The 20,102-nt window shown below is 45.2% G+C and overlaps 2 protein-coding genes across 4 annotated transcripts; both read right to left on the minus strand.

Annotated features, from left to right (window-relative positions):
- Nucleotides 1-5,114: 5,114 nt before the first annotated feature.
- On the minus strand, nt 5,115-7,665 carry LOC114870619 (dynein axonemal light chain 4). 2 transcript variants are annotated; one of them, XM_029175545.3, is made up of 4 exons: nt 7,510-7,665; nt 6,992-7,071; nt 6,508-6,591; nt 5,115-6,182 (listed from the first exon to the last, which is right to left on the minus strand). In XM_029175545.3, the coding sequence occupies exons 2-4, from the start codon at nt 7,061-7,063 to the stop codon at nt 6,018-6,020; spliced, it is 321 nt and encodes a 106-aa protein (XP_029031378.1). In that variant the 5' UTR covers nt 7,064-7,071; nt 7,510-7,665; the 3' UTR covers nt 5,115-6,017. The 2 variants fall into 2 exon arrangements, with proteins under 2 accessions (XP_029031378.1, XP_029031460.1); XM_029175627.3 differs by having other exon boundaries at nt 6,992-7,088; nt 7,510-7,601.
- A 3,703-nt stretch (nt 7,666-11,368) lies between these two features.
- nptxrb (neuronal pentraxin receptor b) lies at nt 11,369-19,027 on the minus strand. 2 transcript variants are annotated; one of them, XM_029174572.3, is made up of 6 exons: nt 18,671-19,027; nt 17,800-18,536; nt 16,158-16,539; nt 15,388-15,629; nt 14,732-14,911; nt 11,369-13,232 (listed from the first exon to the last, which is right to left on the minus strand). In XM_029174572.3, the coding sequence occupies exons 2-6, from the start codon at nt 18,529-18,531 to the stop codon at nt 12,987-12,989; spliced, it is 1,782 nt and encodes a 593-aa protein (XP_029030405.1). In that variant the 5' UTR covers nt 18,532-18,536; nt 18,671-19,027; the 3' UTR covers nt 11,369-12,986. The 2 variants fall into 2 exon arrangements, with proteins under 2 accessions (XP_029030405.1, XP_029030482.1); XM_029174649.3 differs by having other exon boundaries at nt 17,800-18,602.
- Nucleotides 19,028-20,102: the final 1,075 nt, after the last annotated feature.

Below are 20,102 nucleotides of genomic sequence, written 5' to 3' on the forward strand. Positions count from 1 at the left end.
GAATTACCTCAAACCATCAGTGTCTATTGATCCTAAACCTGTCTGGGCCACTGATATGAAAACCAATCAATATAAAGACATCGGATGTCACATTTTAGCATTTTATAATCTGATTCATCTCTTTCCTGATCACTAAAGTTCAGGGTTTTTGTGTACGACGGCAAAAGGAGGCCTACTTCATTTGAATGTAAATATCCTGTATGTGCATGAAGCATGAATTATCTGCCATCAGGGCTTCTGCAAAAAGTGGCTTCATAAGCAAGTCTGCTGTCTACTTCTATGCTTTGACCTCATATATAATTTATACTTTGACTCAAGCACCTCAGGCTTCGTGAGGATTCTTTTGACAGGTACGGCTGATTACAGTGTGTGTGTGTGTGTGTGTGTGTGTGTGTGTGTGTGTGTGTGTGTGTGTGTGTGTGTGTGTGTGTGTGTGTGTGTGTGTGTGTGTGTGTTTCATTTTATGATCTGCATAGACCTCCGTCATCTAGATAGTAGACAGAACAGATCCAGTATGATCCATCATGCATCATAACACACAGTCAGCGTTCACCAAACATGGAGGATTTAATAAGAGCACAGGATTCATGCAGTTGAAGGCAACAGAATAACACTAAGGAAAACACAGAGGAAGGAAAACGATTAAAGCAGAGGATAATTATATTACATTCATGAATAATAGTGTTTATCATCTAATGAGCTCCTTTGATGAGTCACTCTATCAAGTTATGTGACTAAAGAGAATAAACGGAAGGGAATTATTTGTTATTTCCCAGTGGGTACAACTATCAGGACTGAGGAGCTGAACCTGAGGTAAAAATGTTCGATCAAGGTTAAGTTTTTTAAGGTTTAATGCACACGTTCCATAAAGACTTTGTTTGAGGATGTAACAACAGATGTAACAAGGTCAGGACACAGATTTATTACTCTTCATTTTCTAGTTCACTAAAACTGACATTCAGTGTCGCTATAATTTTGTGTGATTTGTGTGCACTGCATCTATGTTTTAACATCATAGCAGCTCATCGTAGCAAAATGATAGTGATTGTACAACTTTTACGATGTTGACGTAAAAACTCAGCTCTCTGGACTGAATCTCAGACCAGCCAGATGAATACTGTGTTGTTTTGGTGATGCTGTCATTAGCTGGGTAAAGATCTCATGACTAAACATTGACCTTCATGATTTATTTTGTACAGTAACACAAACGCATTAGGTTGTGGTGAAATCATTTATGCATCGTTCTGAGGAGCACGAACAAACTGCTCTGTTTTCTGGCTCAGGGCACCAGTTATAATCACACGTACTGAATCCGCCCTGTGACACGTCTCTGCTCCTTAGGGATAATATGCTGGTGTCTTAATGTTCGCAGCCAGAGTGTGTGATATGACACACAGTGAGAAAAGCTGTCAACGCCATCTGAATACAAAGCCACAACCATCTAAACAAACTCTCTGATTCAGATTTGAATCACTTCCTTTTGTCTCAGACACACAGTCAGATGAGGCATCGCAGCCACGGGTCGAGAGTCTGACATAAACAGCTGTCTGTGACTCGTCACTAGGAGACAACAGGTGAGTTCCAGAGGTGACGATCACATCTGCTCTGAGGCGAGAGTGGCATGAAAACTGCTTTCAAACACACTTGAACTGGCCTTTACTTGGCAGGTGATGGGTTTTGAAACACACTCTGGTTCCATTGGTTTCAACCGACACGCCTTTGACTCCAAACATTCAGGAAAGCGTTGGTGCCTCTGTAGCAGATTAGAATATGTGAGAAGTAAGCTTTGGTTTCTAAGGACTCCATGGCGACTGAGTAGACGCCAAACAGTCACTGTCACCATGACAACAAGTCACCACACACACACACAACTGAATCAGATACAATGAGAACAATAATACAACAATTAAAGAATTAAACAATTAAAGTCCACGTCACAGTTTGTGATCCTGCTTTTTTCCCACTTTAAATCTTTAAATATTACTTTTTACACTTTCGAGCACATAAAGTCAAACGTAAGCACGATCAGCTCCATCTGCTCTGCTGTTTTCGACTGTACGGAGCTGATCCTGCTCCGTTCACCTCGACGCTCCTGGGCCTTTTACTTTGTTGCAAAGTGTCCTTGGTCTTGTCTAATGCACTCTTTGTGTCTCTGCCACTCATTGATGTATTATAAACAAGCCATTTCAGGCATCATTCATCTTCTATCTTTCATGCTCGCTGTCTTTTTAATCTTAGTGCATCTTACCCGCCCTTCTCCACCGTCCCAAGACTTATGGTGTTCTTTTATTTCAGAGCTGAGCTAATGAAACACAAAGTCACAGTCACTGATGGTCAAAACGAAAGCTGCCTCGCACACACACACTTGCAAAAACATATTAATATTGGATTGCATTTCTCATTTCTCAAAAAGCCCAGTAGCACCATTCAGATGAAAAATTCATCTATGCCGCTCTCCTCTGTTGTTGGCTATGCTCCTCTCTCACTCTACTCCTTTCTAAATTTCCATATCCTTAAGCAACTGCTGGAAAATGTGAAGACTCTCAAAGACTCTTCTCTTACGAAGTCTCCTCTTCCAGAGCAGCTACTTAATTCACTGAGTTGTCAGTCAACATATTTCCAGCCACCTACATATTCCGTCTCTCCTGAGTCTTTCACTAACACACGGGGATGCTTCAACTTCCACTCCCATCACTGCAGGTGGTAAAGAGGTTGCTAGGAGACCAAACTCAATTTTTCCATGCACAGGGACGCTTCAAACAAGGACACACTGTGATGGAGCAAAACAATGTTTGAAGTTGAAGTAGTCTGTGACGACAACGCAAGTCCTCAAAGCTTCCACAGTTGCTGCATCAGCTACTGGGCAGAAGGCTGCAAGTGTTCTGTTACTGTCTCCTGAATCACAATAATCACAATAATAATGATGATAATAATAATAATAATAATAATAATAATAATAATAATAATAATAATAATAATAGGTGGTCAAACTAATTACATTTACTTTGTGTATTATTTTACATTTTCTTTTACTCCACAGTTCAGATGGAAAGGTTCGTAATACAAAATATAATCCGCTATAAAATTATGATGCCTCATTATGCACCTGTCGGCGTGGAGGTTCAGACCAGCTCCAGAGCAGCTCCTGAGCAGCTGCTGTTTTATTTGTTATGTTTTATTCATTAACAGAATTGTTGTTTAATTCTTTGTTAGTTCTGGTAAAGGTTGAACTTTGAGTCGGTCTTTTCACGAGCTTCTATTAGAATATGATGTTGTGTATTGAGTTTGAACAGGGTTAGGGTAAATGTAAATGAAAAGCCTGAAATAAAAAGGGAAAGCAAATATTTAAAAATGAAACTTTTCATTTGCTGAGTTCAACATTTAGGACCCTTCAGCTCATTGTTGTGCTTCATGGAACACAAAGCAGACAGACTCATCTAGGGAAGGACGTTGGACTTTCCTTGGGAATCAGGAGAGGAGAAATGGGCTCAAGGAGACTGAATATGGACTTCCAGTATATGACGTCATTCTCCATCACATGTTCTGTTTGGGAGGTGTTGACCCAGACACATGCAACAGCCCCACGATCCAGAGATGTTTCTAGACATTTAAGTAGCGCTGCGTTTCAATTTCAACCAATTAGAACATGTAAACAAGAGGTTTACATGTTTGATTTTGTGATTAATGTGATAAAAGGGTTTTTAACTTAAAGATCCGCTGAGCCCGTTTTCCTTCTGCACCGTGGGGAAAGCATTTTGATTTTGAATGAGCAAACTAACTGGGTTCTTAAAGTGACTCTGTGGCACATGGATGAATATTTAACAATGCAGAGGAGACACAGTGAGAAGGAGCAGATATATAAAGACTGTTGGAGGTGAATAATTAATGAGACACATCACAGGGTGGATCCACGTTTGCTCAGAGACGACAAACCCGGTTCAGTCATTTGGTAAAATAATTGCAGAACGTGGAGAGAGTTACCAACATGAAACGATTTAGGGAAATCTGGGTGAGAGCTGTGTGTTCAGCTTCATCTCATTCACGAGTGCAGTTTGACCCGGTTCAAGGCCAGTCTTAAAAAAACAAAGAAACAAAAGTTCAGGCTGTACTTGCCAAGTTCTTTGATCTATCTATGGTGGTGACCTCTGTCTCCCCACCGCTGGGTCGAAATGCCCTCTGCTTCAATTTCAGGAAATTAATTTAGTTTGTTTAGCAACACTCTGTGTCTGAAACACAAAACAACTGGAAGATCATTATTTTCTAATAGACACTTTAGACTGTGAGCTGGATTTAGACGTGTGCACTTAAATCTTAAGGAAGCTGATGGGTCACTTTTACTTTATCTAAAACAGAAACATGGCATTAACTTTTAATTTGCTGAATATAAAATAAGTTGACCACTGAGACAGCCTCGTTTCATATTCTCAGAGCTTGTCCTCCTACGCATCCGTCCACATACAGGTGTCCCAAAACAAGCTTTCACTGCTGATTTAAACCACTGTTGAACTGAGGCATTTAAAAATGTATTATGTGAATTTGAGCAGGGCCAAAATTGACGAATGCACTGTATGAGTCAGTGAAGCTCTCTACAAAAGGCATATAATAAAAGCTGTCAGCTTCAGAAACTTTTTCCCAAAGTATGTCAATCGCCATGAGACGAAGGAATATTTTAGTTGCAAAGCAGAACCCCACCCCAGCGAAGCTTTCCTGGGAAAACCAACATCCTGCAGACTTCATCATCCATGCTGACAGGTCCCCAAAACTGCATCCTCTACCTTTTCTCCTTATGAACATAAACATGTTTCATATTCTGGTATTTTTGGATAAATCTTTGTTAGACTCTCCTGTGTATTTCTGTATTTATAGAAACATTCAGAAAAGCAGCTGCTTGCATATTTTTCCTGTGAGAAGCTCTTGCCTTTACTCTTTTAAACATGAATCTTTCTTCATTTAAAAAAAAACAGACAAATTTTGTCATGTGTCACAAATGTGTTCCTCGTGTCAGAGCTAATGTCTGTAGCGACAGCCGTTTTTAGAAATGACAAATTATCTACCCCCCCCCAACCAAACACACACGTTCTCCCGTTACAAGAATACATGTGACAGTTTTAGTATCTACTTCATCACATTTCAGAGTTTATTGTACAATCATGTCAGTTTACACATAATGCTTCATTGCAATAGGTCATCAAAACTCGCATCAACATAAAAAAAAAAAAAAACAATCACATTGCTAATATCACTCAGCGCACGTGATATTATTAGGAATTATTACAAACACCTTTACGGAGAAAAGGTGAATCGGGTTTAGTGTTATTTGGATAAGGAGACTCTGAGCCGTCAGTTGTCGGAAGATAACACTAGTCTCTAAAAAAAAGTTCTCAAAGTTGCTTATATGTATAAGATATGTACACATAAAAAATATTACAAATTTTATTGAAACCATAGTGCTGCTCAAGAGAGAGAAAGACACGTGTGAAACATTATAGATGACATGGACAATCTACTGTTGCACAAACTGCTGTGGGACGGTGATGATGCAACATTATTTCAAAAAGTGTGTGTCCAGCACACACAAAAATATAAACGCACTCACACACACGCTCCCTGAAAAGGAATGAGGATAAAGGACATTGGAGACCCTGGCTGTATTGTTTGTTAAAGTTGAATTGAATTACTTACATGCACAGTCACACATGTTTAAGAGTATGGGTTCACATAGGTTCACCTTCAGACAGAGAAGATAGAAAAAGAAAGAATACTAACAGACAAGGCAGGAAGCCATTATTATGCCCCCCAGCGAAGGTCACTGTGCGCTCAAATGTTCCTTTCAAGTATTTCCTCTACATCTTTAAACTGGACAAGGTTTCCAAATAGGTTTTAATCTGCCACAGTGGTCTGGTAGTGTGGACAAACTGACCTGCTGAAATGCAAATGTAACCAGCATCTGGCTGGTAGCTGGTGTTTAGTCCCAGTCCAGTGTGCACAGCAGAGGGATGGGGGACAGCAAGGAGATGCTAGGAGCACTTCCACACACACACAGCCAGGCTTCCACCAAAGAACATGTAGAGCAGGTTCTTCACCTCGTGCGTGACTTCAAAGCCAAAGCCTTCTCCGATCACTACGTGCCATGAGCTGCCAAATTTTTTGTCCATAGACTCCTTGATCATCTTTGCTGCACTCTGGAAAGGACAATAAACAACAAATTACAAGAATATTGTGAATTATAGCAACCACATCAATTAAAAAGTTCTAATTATATGACTTTTGTTCAACCCCCATTGTTACTATATCTGTATACAGCATTGATGGCAAAATTCAAACTTTGTTGCTTCCAAGCATCAGTAGATAACAGTAGGCAACTAATCCCAAACGGACGTTACATTTTTTCACAAAGAAAAAAAAAAATCTACAGACATATGTGTTGGTACAGAAGACAGCACAGAGCAACAGTGCCACTGCCAATCAGTGCCAGTAAAACAGGTCCGAATCATAACGAAGCCTTACCTCATTGTTTGTGGCAAACTTTTCACAGGCTGTTACACAAAGCTCCATGGTCTCCACCCTCATTTCCTCTGGCATGTCTGTATGCTGGGGACGGACACAGACTGAGCTTTTCTACATTTATTGCACAAATCTCTTCCTTGATCATATGTATGAATAAGCATCATTAGACACATTTAGCATACGCAGGCGGTGGGAGGTAAGTCACAGTTCTCATGATTGAATTAGCTGTTAGTTTTGTGTTTCAGTGACTGAATCAGCAGCTGTACATTCGAGGGGCGAGCAAAAACTAAACTAATGTTTTCCATCCAAACCTCAGGTCTTGATCCAGACTCCAGACGCACATAACGTTTGCTTTTATCCTGCTATGAAGTCACTCCATGTCTACTAATCTTCAGCAGCCTACACATAAATGCATTTAAAGCAAACTGATGCTAGCGCTGTTTCTGTCCCGTCTTAGGAGCCGCTGTCCCGCTGCTCTTCCTACCCTGATCAGAGGAAAGCTGTGCAGTCTCTTGTAGTCGGCCTCTTCCTTCTTCCCCTCGCCTGTCCCAGCCATTCCGACTCCTGCAAAAGCACAGCACCTACAGGTTAACGAGAACAAACCTGTGTAGTTATTAATGGGTCTACTATGGAAATTAGTGACTAAGCATTAGATCAGCACTGTCAAGCAGGCTAACATTTAGAGCTAACACCGACACTAGCTAACTTCTAACGTCGTGTGCTACTGGGTCAATCTACATATACCTTACAGAACAGTAGAAAACGATAAAAAGTGACAAGTCTTCACTCGGTTAACGCCGGAAACCTTCGAACAATGGTTTAAAGTTACAAGCTAGCTAAGTAACCAGCTAATTAGCCTAGCTTGTTTGACAACAACCAAATGATGCTGCAGCCTTTCCTCCTCAAATTCAAGCTATTTTAATCTTCCAACGTCTTATTGGCAGACGTACTTTACCGACGGCAACCGCCACAACCACACTGAGACTCTACTGTGCTACTTACGAGGCGTTTCTCCTGCGAAAACTTCTGCTGTTTGGCTTCCAGCTCGGTTGTTAAGGAGACATTTTAAACAGAGCCGTCCGCAAAGAAAGCTCCGCCTACTACAGCAAACTTCATTTCTATTGGTTCAGATGGCTGTCAATCACAACAAGAGTCTACGGCAGCGCAGTCACATGTGCTCAGTTTTAAATGAATAACATCTGCATGAGTTTCCTTTTCTTCTTACCTGATTTAATTTTACTGACATTTAAAAACAACATACAATTATTTGAATGATTATTTAAAAAACATAGTTACACCATCAGTGGCAGCTTCCTCACCTGTTAAACCAGTGGGTTGGGAATATTCTTCGTTTGGTGTGAAAAGTAAATAACGAATGGACGGAGGGAAGTTTGAATTCTCCTGTCATTAAAACGAATGTGCAAAATGACCCAAGCATTAAAATTCATTGTGAACCACCTGGAGAAACATGGTGACGCTTCTGCACTGTGCTCATGATTCCCTGACAACAGCTGCTCCATATCCACGTACTGAGAGCTGGTTCAGCTTGGAGGGATCTGCAAACCGCAGTGGGATCACTTCAGATTGATCTTAAACTTTTGATTTTCAACGATGCAACTTGGTGTCTGTTTACTGCAGGGGATTTTATTTGCTTATTTTCTCTTAATAGAATATGCTTCTCAAATGTTCCTAAGCAAATTCATGTTCCTCAACTGGTGTAGACATTATTTAGAGGCAACAATACCACCCTCTGAAATACTTCAGTACAAGTCCTCAAAGATGTGCTAGAAAATAATGAAAAACAGCTGCTGGGCTTTTACTGATTATGGTGTAAATAAATGTAAGTGGCAATGTTGTAAATGACAATGTCTTTGATATTTTTTTTAATAGGCAGCTTCTTCCTTGTCCTCACTAATAAAGTATTTCTCAAACTAAAGCAAACCCGGGGCAGAGGGTGTTATTTAGTTATTTATCTTCTTATATTGTAACTTAAATGAATTAAACATTCAAAGTAAATGTGTGTTTTTGTGTGTTCTAAAACAACACCACTGACCGTCAGACTGTGGCTGGGCCTGTTTATATCCTTCCTAATCAGCCTTCTTACCGACACTGACCCACATTCAGCTGGAAACATCTGGGTGGAATCCCCAGGTAGGAAGCTTTGACCTGGAGCTGCTCTACTTACGCAGACGGACCCACACGCGGCGTGAAAACAGTGAGTTAGTGCCAGATTCTGTGTGTGATAGGTGTGCTGTCACCCTGGCTCGTGTGTTTGTCAGTCTGACATGCCATGACAAGCATCTGGATTATGGCCTCTGAAACAATGACTCCCTCCTGGATTAGAGTGGATTATTAGTCCGTCCCTGGAGAAGCAGAAAAACCGATCACATGATAATCTTCCTCCTCTCTTTCCTGTTCTATTTGAGCGTCTAAGGATGGAGGGCGTAGTATAGTGTGTTGTACATTGTGAAGCCCCTTTAGGCAAAGTTGATATTTGATTTAGAAATTAGATTATTTTTAACCTGATGTTGAACCTCCTCCCTCACACTGGTTTGGCCCAGAGACAAGACGAGCCATTAACTAATTGCGCAGCAACAGATTACATTATGAAATTGTCTGGCAGAGTTTTGGATCGTCACTGACCCAGTTTGGTGACAGCATACAATATGAGATCAGTCTGGTGCTTTTTGCATCTATTGTACTGTTTCTAACCTGTGTCGCCTCGAAGCTCAAAGCAGAGGAGTTCATCTTTCTCAGCTCTCACCTGTAACAAACACGCCCCTGCATCTGAGGAAAGCAGCTTTAATCCTGCACACGATGCTTTAGTAGTTTAATACACAAAATGATTTATTCTTTCATAATGTTATTTCCGTCCTCTCAGAAGTAGGTTGTGTTCTACAGTATGTTATCTGTGTATTTGTTTGCATTTCTGCTTTTAGCTTCATTGATTTTAAAAACCACAGACACCACAGTAAACATTATGTACACAGTGTTGTGTGCACTCGCCTTGAGAAACATCCTAAAATACACAGAGAGGAAGCTCTAAACACCCAGGTGAGAAACTGAGAGAAGAAATGCCAGAGGGAACGAAGGCAGAAATCAAAATGTCAAAACAAGACAGGAGGTTGAGGGGAAGGAGGCGGAGGTGTTTACGAGTGAAGGTGAGGTGAAAGGATGCTAAAAAAACGGGGGAGGATGTGACCGAACAAAGACCTTGAGGAGAGAACTCGTCATCCACCACAAAATATGTATCAAAGATTTTGTATTACATTTGAAACTAGTCTAAAGTCTTATAATGGAGGAAATCAAAAAGAACTGTTTGAATTACGAAAGATGATGGAAAACGGCTCTGGGATGAAAGTTGTTCAAGGTGAAGGACGACACACACAGAACTGGAGCAATGACGCAGCGAGCTGCAGAGCACAAAGAGCGTCCGCGGCCACGAGGAACCCGACGCGCTGCAGGCGTCAGGATCAGGACGCGCAGGGAAGCTGGGAAAGATTCAAAAATTCATACTTCAGTAGGTGCATTTGTGCCACTGAGCGCGCGGCTGTGTGTCGCACGCTGATATCTGCCTGAGAGGTAATTAAGGTGTATCTATAATTCATCAGCGGGGGAAGTAGATTGTTGAGCAGGGGCAAAGAAAACCCCAGTGACTGCTAACAAGCTGTGACTCACTACGTTCCCAAGTGTGAGACTGACGCTGCTCACACGACTGTCTGTGTGACTGAGCTCACACTCACTCAGTGATATTGATTTAGGAAGGAATCAATGGCTGCAGCAGGCGCATCCTGCAGGTACAGTAGCTCCGCTCTGCAGGGCTTTTCTCCAGCATCGCTCTGCTTTCGTTGAAGCACACATACAGTTGTTGTCGATGCCTATTAATGACTTTATTATTGTGCTACGGACGCACAGCGATCGGAGATGTTTGTTTCTAAGCAACTGTTCAGCGCGTTCATTTTAACTGATGTGCAGACACTGACTGATGATTGGGTGAAATACATTTCTTCACCTTGTGATGGTGCTTATGGTTGTTTGTCATGATGCGTACGTCAGAAGAAGATGTTGCATTAAGGCAGAAAACGTCCACCTCACAGTGAACCCAGCGCCAGTAAAGTAGGTTTTATGTGAATGAGTAACTTTATGGAAGTCGATCTAGAAGCTATGAAGTTGAACCAGTAAATCAGATATATTGAGATATTCCACAAAAAACCTTTTAAAATGTGAGTCTCCATCAGAATCGCCAGTGGATGAATTCAAATGAGTAAAAGTACAGAAATGTGATGATTTCTTGAATAAAATGAAAGCAATTTAATGACATTCATTTTTATAGTGTTGTAACACATTTAGAGCTCTAGATTTAGTGAATGCTTTAAAGTGCGATGTGGAGATAAAAATAATACTTCGATTGTATTTTTTAGACATGAACGTGAGATAAACACTTGTATGAATTTAATGAGTAGGAGGCTACGCCTCACGGTTCAGCTGAGCCCAACACTGAGACGCTGTGCATGTGGGCAGATCAGCAGTCACGAATCGGCCTGTCTTCTCTCTCTGAGTAATCCATTATGTCTACATCACAGACCAGACTCGTCTGTGCTTCACATAATAAGGGACGTGCACAAACACAACTAATCTAATCCGACACGGCTGCGTGAGCGAGCGTGTGTGTGAGCACAGGGTCGTGGAGGATCAGAGCATCCCTGTAGCGTCTTAGCTCAGGTGTAAAACAGATGATGGATGAGGTGTCAAGAGAAGCTCTCTCTCTCTCTCTCTCTCGCTCTCTCTCTCGCTCTCTCTCTCGCTCTCTCTCTCTCTCACTCTCTCTCGCTTTCTCTCTCTTCATCTACAACCCCAGAAGCGTTGTCATAACCAGTTTATTATTTTTATCCACACATTTCACAATATTGTAGAAGATCCATGAAGATGCAAATAAAGACAAGCACAACACCGTCACAGCTTTCAACGACCACAAGCAAGAGAGAAGCAGCGCGACGGCGCGAGAAGAAAGAGACGACGGAGAAGAAAACGTAGAAACACGGGTCGGACGGGTCTTTTGGGCGTGGGAGCCCAGGCAGGCACTTTACAACAAGTTGTCACATCCTTCGAGGGGCTGTTGTTCTGAGGTAATAACGACAGTGTTTTCACCACAGTTCACTTCACCGCACAGTGTGGACTGGATGTGGGCTCCGTGTGGTAATCAAACCCTCACCTGCACAGCGTGGGAGGCTCCACGGCGCCTAGCGTGAGCGTCCACTGAGCTATAAACAAGGACGTCCATCTGCCTTTATGTCACCAAGAAGCTACGAATGAGAAGTATTTGAACTTTAAGGAGCCTGTCGAAACCAGAGGGATGAACTCAGCGCCACAGCAGGTCAAAGCCCAGTCGGTTCTGCTGTTCTGGCTCCCTTCAAAGGCAACAGTCTGCTTCATGCCAACGCTGTGGCACTAATATCATCGTGTAGTGGAGCCAATAGAAGATGCGTTCAAGCTCTGTGGTTCTTCACAGCGTCTGTTGGCCAGAATGGTGTCAGCCTTAATTTAGAACTGCTCCCAAATCATAAGGAACGCAGTGTTTCTAACACCTTTCTCTTCTCTGTCATGTGCTTAGTGAGGATCTGATTCCAAAGTCACACACGTCCGTGTTTGGACCCACTTGTTGCACATTGTGAGTCCGTTTCTTGGGTGGCAGCTGAAGTGGCTTTGGTCATGCAAACACACTTACATTCCATCTGGTTTACATTCAACTCACTGGGGTTCATCACAATCAGCGTCTGACTGGTGCGTAGTGTTCACTGTGCTCCACAGGTCGCTCAAGAGCTGACGGGTTTAAGTTGCAAACGCTGCAACTTAACTTTGCAGGCGTGAGGTGCGTGGGAGGCAACAGCATGGAGAGCAGACTGGCACAGAGCAACGCGAGCACACATACAATATACATTCAGAAGACCACTGATTTACCAGATAATGGATCGCTATATTGAAAAGGTAGGTTTACACAGACGTTGTCCAACAGGATCCTGTACAGTTAGAAATGAACACAACTCATTTTGATTGGAAACATGAACAAAACAGCATCTCAGCGTCAGTTTTAGCATAAAACACAACCACCTCGACACAAAACGGGAAAAGACACAACGTTGTAAAATGAGGAACCTCCTAGAACAGCATCAAACCGAACCACCGCAGTCTGTTTTCAGACGAGTCCGTACGAGCTGGTGCCAGACGCTGATTCAGCCATGCAGCCGTCGCTAAGAGGATTCTGTGACTAAACTCACTGGATCTCACGGCAGAAGTAAACACGAGCAGGACACCGACACGAAAACAAAACAGAGACACCTCCTGTAACGGGGCACGGCTCCATCCTCCAGTGCATCAGCGAGCTCCTCGTCCCCACAAACAGGCTGTGACCTCCAGCGGGACCCGCCCTCACCCCCGACCCCGGTCCTGAAGCTACCGCTCCGCTGCGACCGTCGCGTCTCTCACTGCTTGGGGCCCGAGGGGTTGGATCTGTGAGCGCTGTGGCACGGGTCCAGCGACTCCTTGGTGGCGCCGCCGTAGACGTCCACGTCGTGGTCGGTCCAGGGGGCGATGTTGCCCAGCGCCGAGGAGCTGCACTCGGCCAGAGCGGCCACCTCCGCCGGCTTCAGCACCCGGTCCCACAGGTTGAACTGGGAGAGCTCCCCCACCAGAGCCTGGGAGGCGTCGAACCGCCCACCCAGCGTGTCCTGACAGACATAGCAGACGTTCATTAGTCATGGCCTGATGTTTATGACACTCTTTCTCCACTACAGGACATGAATATGCTGGAATTCAAACTCCAGTGTCCCCATTATTTCAGGCTGGATTTCATTTCTGGTTTGTTAGAGCCGCCACTCACGGCTGATGGAGAACTTCCACCTACTCGTGTGCCTTTGTTCACGCTGCTCTCAGGCCAAACCTACACACTCCAGCAGCGTGGACAAGGATCAAACCGCCTGGAGTCCAGCAGGGTTCATCCACTCAGCAGGCGAGCAGCATGAAAGTCCCGACTTCACCAGACGATGAATCAAAGAACAATTCATGTATTTTTACGTTTTAATTAGTCGCTTTAATGACCACGATGATACGCTGGCTTATTATGGGTAATTTTGTCAGACGAACTTTCATCTGCCATCCGTGTCCCTCCTTAAATAAGAATGAAGCTTTAGCCGTACATGGAGATGCTAAGCTTTGATGATCGCTCCTAAATGAGACTGAACAGCTTATCCCCCATCAAAGCGGCCTCGTGGCAGCAGCGTCCTGGGATTTTCCACATAAAATCTGGTCGACACATCCGCACAAGAGCAATTCATCTTTCACTCTCCGCTCAGATTAATAACGTACTCCCACTCACACTCACTCTCTCGCTGGATCTGGAAAAACATCCATTAAATCAAGTTTTGTTGCATCATTGCAGCATCTTGCAGAGCTGGGCTCCCGGCGCTCTGGTTTTCATCCTTTATGTGAGGCTGATGTGCTTCAAAGCACGGGGCTGTTTGACACCTGGGACGAGGGATCGCATCACATTTCATAATGGTTATGTAATGCTCGTGTTTCGCTAATGAAGCAGGGAAGTGTCAAGGTAATCACCATAAGGTTTCTACGTGTCCGTGTGTGAAATGTTAATGCAACAACTTAAAATAGACCATTCTGCCGTTTTCAAGCTTCATGTTATCGTGGGTCTCTATTTATCCACAGATTCATTCATGTCTGTGCTTCTATCCGTCCGTCATCTGTTCCTATAACTGTTACACCTCCCCTTCCTGGTCCAATACGATCTGTTCATTTCAGTTGTTTAGTCATCACATATCAGTTTCTTCATCCATCTGCTCATTCATCCTCCATTCATCATCTGTTTACTGCATCCATCTACCCACTCATGCATCCACTCATGCATCCACTCGTGCATCCATCCATCCATCCATCCATCCATCCATCCATCCATCCATCCATCCATCCATCCATCCATCCATCCATCCATCCATCCATCCATCCATCCATCCATCCATCCATCCATCCATCCATCCATCCACTCATGCATTTATCCACTCATCCAATCACTCATGCATTTATCCACTCATCCATTCACTCATCCATTCACTCATCAATCCATCCATCAATCCATCAATCCATCCATCCATCCATCCATCCATCCATCCATCCATCCATCCATCCATCCATCCATCCATCCATCCATCCATCTCACCTGTTCCTGTCCCAGTATGAGGACTCCTCCTGGTTTGATCGGATGCCAGGCGGCGAGTCCATCTCCCCGTCCCTTCAGCTTTCCCCCCTGGTAGGCCTTCCACACTCCGTCCCTCAGGGTCCAGCTCACACAGATGTGCTCCCACTCGTCCTGTGGTAGGGACAGAGGCAGCTGCGCCACCTACAGGTCGTAGAAACAGCGACTGTAGCTATGTGTCTCTTTGCACAGTGAGTGAGTGATCTGAGCTACAGTAGAAGGCGTCAAGCGAAGCCTGATCGAGTGCTAGACATGTGAGCAGTAATCAGGACAGAATGAGGACGCGCTGATGGTTTATGTTAGCAAAAGCACACCATGAGGAGAACCTGAGGCTTTCTACCGCTACCAAACCTGCAAGTCTGCTCTGCCATGGGAACAATAGGCAGCATTAAAGCAACAGCTCCTTCTCTTTGCAAAGCCAACAACATACTAGAGAAGTTCTTGTCACCACTAACAAGTAAAAACTGGTCTCTGAAAATGTGAATGATCTAATTGAGCCATTGCACATTAGGCTAATAATGATTTTCTTGAAGAATCTACAGGGCATGAATCAGTATAATATCCAGGGTTTCACGCACTAGTACAGCATTTCATCTTATCCTTTATCCAAAGCATCACACCTTGTCGTTGATGAGCAGCTCCACGGGGTTGTGGACTCCCTGTAGCAGCACCAGCTCGTTGGGCTGTCCAGGCACCGAGTAGGAAAACGGAGTCCCGATGCCCCCTTCTTTGGCCTTCAGCCAGACGCAGGTCGTGAACGCATACATCTCAGTGATCTCCTTCCTCACCAGGCCGTACATGTAGTTGGTCCTCATGGGGAAGGACAGGACGAAGCCGTCGGGGAACGGCGGCTCCGTCAGCGCTTTGGAAAACAGACGAAGGAGAGAAAGAGGGACCATGCGTTAATGCAGGTCACATGGACCCTTCCCTCCTACAGTGCTTGTCCTCGACAGTGTTACGACTACTGACGGCTTGTGTAACGGAGGTCACAGTGCAGCTCTGCTGTCAGAGACGGCACAGAGAGTGGGGAAGCGCCACGCGAACGTGCAGCCGCTCATTCACGCTCCCACCATCACCTCCTTCCATAGTACAGTACAATGGTTACAGCCAACTGGAAATAAGTGGGTTATAAATAAAAATCCCTTATATCATTTCGTATCATAGCAAGGTTGCCCCATATCGTTATTATTTACACCTTCCAGCTCCATCTGACATTTCACAACCTTCAGCACTCATTAATCTTGCAGCTTATTCTCCACTGCTGTGATGACCCACTTCACCCACAGCGCTCATTAAAATTTAATCTCAGCCTTCTCCTGCAGTGAGGAGCCGCTGCCCACCTCCCTGTGTATCCCTTCATCCCCACTCCCCCTGCCGCCCCCACACTCACTGTGCTCCAGCTCGGTCACGCGGTGGCTGACCGTGTCGATGCCCTGGTTGATCTTCTCGTGTTCGCCCTGCGTCTCCTTCCTCATGGCCTGCCGCTCCTTCTCCAGCATCTTAATCTTGCGCTCCAGCTCCCCCTCCAGGTCCTCCACCCTCCAGGTGCCCTTCCCCCGCCCGGGGGAGGCCTTGGACGGGGGTTTGGGGTTGGGGGATGCGGGGGAGGCAGCGTGGCGGCCGCCCGGGGCGGGCGCTGCGGGCGCTGCGGGCGCGGAGGAGGAGCTGCTGGTGGGGGGGGCGGGAGCGGGGGCGGCGTTAGCAGCCGGGCTGCTGCCGCTTTTACCCCCGGACGCGTCGGTGAGGTTCAGGGCAGCAGGGCCGATCTCTGCCTACAGGACGAAATATGATGAGAGACACGATACTGGCACCTGTTAATTATGCAGAGACAGAAAATGCAGGAAGAGGAGTTACACAGGAAGAGGTGTTATACTGATGATAGTAGCGTTAGCATTCAGAGAAAAAACGAGGTGTTGGAGAAGCAGCAGAGAGAAAGAGACTGGTAAAAATACTAAATACATATTTTATAATAACATTGTGTCTCGTGTCTCATACTGTATCTTGCTTTTAGCCTTTTGGACACCCATTGTGATTTTTTTTATTACTCTTGAATAACTTCTTTTAAAGTAACACACATTCAGCCTCTGCCAGGATGGAAACAGATGCTGGTTGGACCCAGCTTTCATGAACACAGCCTGTACACTGCCAACTCTGCTCTCCAGCTGTGCAATATTTGTGCTAGTAAGTGTGAAGATTGTTTGGATTTTTCCTGCGTCGTTCTCCACAAGAGCAGTGCTGCTGGTGTGAGTGTAGCTGCAATGGGGAATAAATAACATCAAGAGAGGTGCTGATGCAGTACGGGAGGGATCTAGATGTCCGGGATATAAATTCACACACTGTGTTGGCAGTGATGCAGCAGAGTGTGTGTGTGTGTGTGTGTGTGTGTGTGTGTGTGTGTGTGTGTGTGTGTGTGTGTGTGTGTGTGTGTGTGTGTACACTCTGGCTGAGAACCTGACTCCCCACCTCCCTCGTTCTGTCCAGCCAGCTTCATCTTTTATTTATGTCTCTATCCTGCTGTTGGATGTGGAGGGTGAGCATCACACACGCTGGGGGAGTGTGTGTGTGTGTGTGTGTGTGTGTGTGTGTGTGTGTGTGTGTGTGTGTGTGTGTGTGTGTGTGTGTGTGTGTGTGTGTAGGGGGGATTTGCAGAGCAGGTGGGAAGATTTCCCCTGGGTTCATGACAGGGAAGCGCTTGTGTCATGAGTCACTCGTCAGAGCAGACGTGAGGAGGAGAGAAGAGAGTGAGGGGAGGATAAAAAGAGGGAGTGGGACAGAACCACCACATGAACAGGCACGAAGCCACTCTCTCTTCAGATCGCAGAATAAGAACTGATGTCAGAAAGCTCTCAGACTGAACTTCATCCTAACACTGGCAACCTGCTGCTTCCTGGTCTGATTTAATGACTGCACATCCAGCAGTGACTCACCTGCTCATTCACATTCTGGCGTCACTCCAAACCTCCTGCCATCAAACAAATCTCACACAGGAGGGAAAAGAGCGAGAACAACAGGTGTGACCGCAGTGAACTCACCTCCAGCTTCTCGATGCGGTCCTTCAGGTCCATGATGGCCCTGGCCAGCTCCTCCACGGCTCGCGCCGTCTGCAGCTGCGCCGCGGCGGAGGAGCTCACGTCGTCCCCGGCCATGACGCGCCGGTTGCCGCTCCACACCCCGACGCTCCGCTCCGGGATGCTCCGCTCGTCCTCCAGGCCGCTCTCGCATTCGCTCAGCTTCCCCGTCAGCTCCCGGATCGTCCTCTGGTCCATGAGGATCTGGTCGTTCTGCTGCAGGACCGTCTGCCGGAGCTCCTCCGCGGTGCTCCGGAGATAGGTCCAGTCCTCATCCCCGGTTCCGTACAGCGGCTCGTCGGCCTGCTGCTGCTCCTGGCGCTGCCTCAGCTCTTTGGTCTTGCATTCTCCCACCGGTACCGGTGTGCAGATCAAGCGGCTGAAGCTGAACTGCTTCGCGGACCCTCCGCCGAGCTCCTCCCCGAGGTTGAGCTCGTTGAGGGTGGGAACCTCCAGCCCGACGCCGCCCAGCCCGTTGCCGCCGTCGTAGGACTCGGCACCGTGCAGCGCGCCCAGCGGCCCGGCGTGGGCCACCGAACCGGGCTCCAGGGGCTGGAGCAGCGACTCGGACGTCAGGGTGCCGTTGTCGCCAAGAGGCGCGGCGCGTCTCCGAGGATAGACGCTGGCGATGATGCAGATGACGGCTCCGAGGAAGGCGAGCGTGCCCGCGCCCACGAGCACCACCACGAACTTCATCACGACTGTGATAGAAGATGAAGTGAACACTAACTGAACGAAAATGTCTTGTGGGTAACAAACGGCATCAGCTGTAAGGACAGTGAGCAGATCAGTGAATCCTCAGCTCTGCTGTTCGCTCTGAGAACGAGGCACTTACGTGTTTAGAGGCTGCGCTGGTTCCCTCTGTGTGATTCCGATGGCTCCGCGTTGTCTGGACCACAGACCCTGCCTCTCCGTCTCCGTGTTGCTAAGCTGCTCTCCTCCATGCGTTGCCATAGGGACCGCGGAGAGAGGCGGAGCGAGGCTGTAGGCACGCGTCAGTCAGAGCAGAGATGAGCCTCCACCACAGCAGCAGCACGAGCAAACAAGGCGCTGATGGATCGATCTGCACTTGTTTGTGTGTGTGTACTTGTGTGTCGACTTCGTGAGGACCGATGTGATTATTATTACCATGAGAGACAGGACATTCTGGCCTCATGTTTTGTCACAACTTCAGGTCAGGTTTAGGTTTAGGCAGAGGTGTAGGAGGTACACATAAAGTAGTACTTAATATAAAAGTACTTCACTGAAGCAGAAATGCTAAGTACATGCTCTGGGAAACACTGAAGTACAGTACAAGAAAACAGATCTGCAGGTGTAGTAGAAGCCTTGGGTTCATTTCCGTGAAATGTATAAACCATATTGAATTGTGATTTTGATAATATAAACTAAATAAAAACATATACATGTAATGAAGTAAATAAATACAGTGGCCGTAAAATATAAGCTGCATTAAATTGAAACATCCCAGAGAGGTATCGCAGTACATTATTGAGTTATTTCCCCTGGGTTCAGAGCAGGATGACAGAGGATGCTTTACATCAACGAATGTCATTTCCAAAAAAGCCGTACAACTATATATGTTTGTGTAAATTATGGTGACAGTGGAAGAGATAAGATACAATGTTGCATTTGTTGTAGTATGAGTGTGTAAAGAATAAAGATACTTTGACTGTTGAGAGATACTGATTAAATTTGTAATTATGTATTATCAAAATTTTAAAAACAACAACAAAACCATTTACAGTGAGCAATAAATGTTGGAAGAGGACATAAGAAGAAAAAGAGAAAAACTGAAAGAATGCAAGCACTAAAGCTTTGATACTGAGTAGGAGGAACAATTTGTTTGCAAAAAACCAATGCTAACACCAGCAGAAGTGGCCTGACCCTGACCAAGACCTTGAGCAGCTTTTTTTCACAAGATATAAAAAACTAGTTTGAGGAAAATCTGGTGTTGATGTTCGTCCACATTAAGAAACGAGACGTGGCTCATCTCTAGTTTACTGCACTGACCGCTTTTTTTTTACAGCGAGGAGAACAAATCAATTGGCACAATAAATTACAACCTTGAAGTGAGATTGTTGAAGTAGTTACACGTGAGTCTTCATTAAACAATGGCTGCATTTAGTGTTTTAATGAGCTGAGTACTGGTGCAGCTGGTGTTTCTATGTCAAACTGACTTGTTTATTAGTGGATGAAGAGGAAGTCTTCGAAATGGATGATGCTATTTCTCTTATTTTGCTTTGCATAACCTTGAGGATCAAGATCTG

The sequence above is a fragment of the Betta splendens genome, chromosome 1 (genome assembly GCF_900634795.4).
Source record: "Betta splendens chromosome 1, fBetSpl5.4, whole genome shotgun sequence".
NCBI lineage: Eukaryota > Metazoa > Chordata > Actinopteri > Anabantiformes > Osphronemidae > Betta > Betta splendens.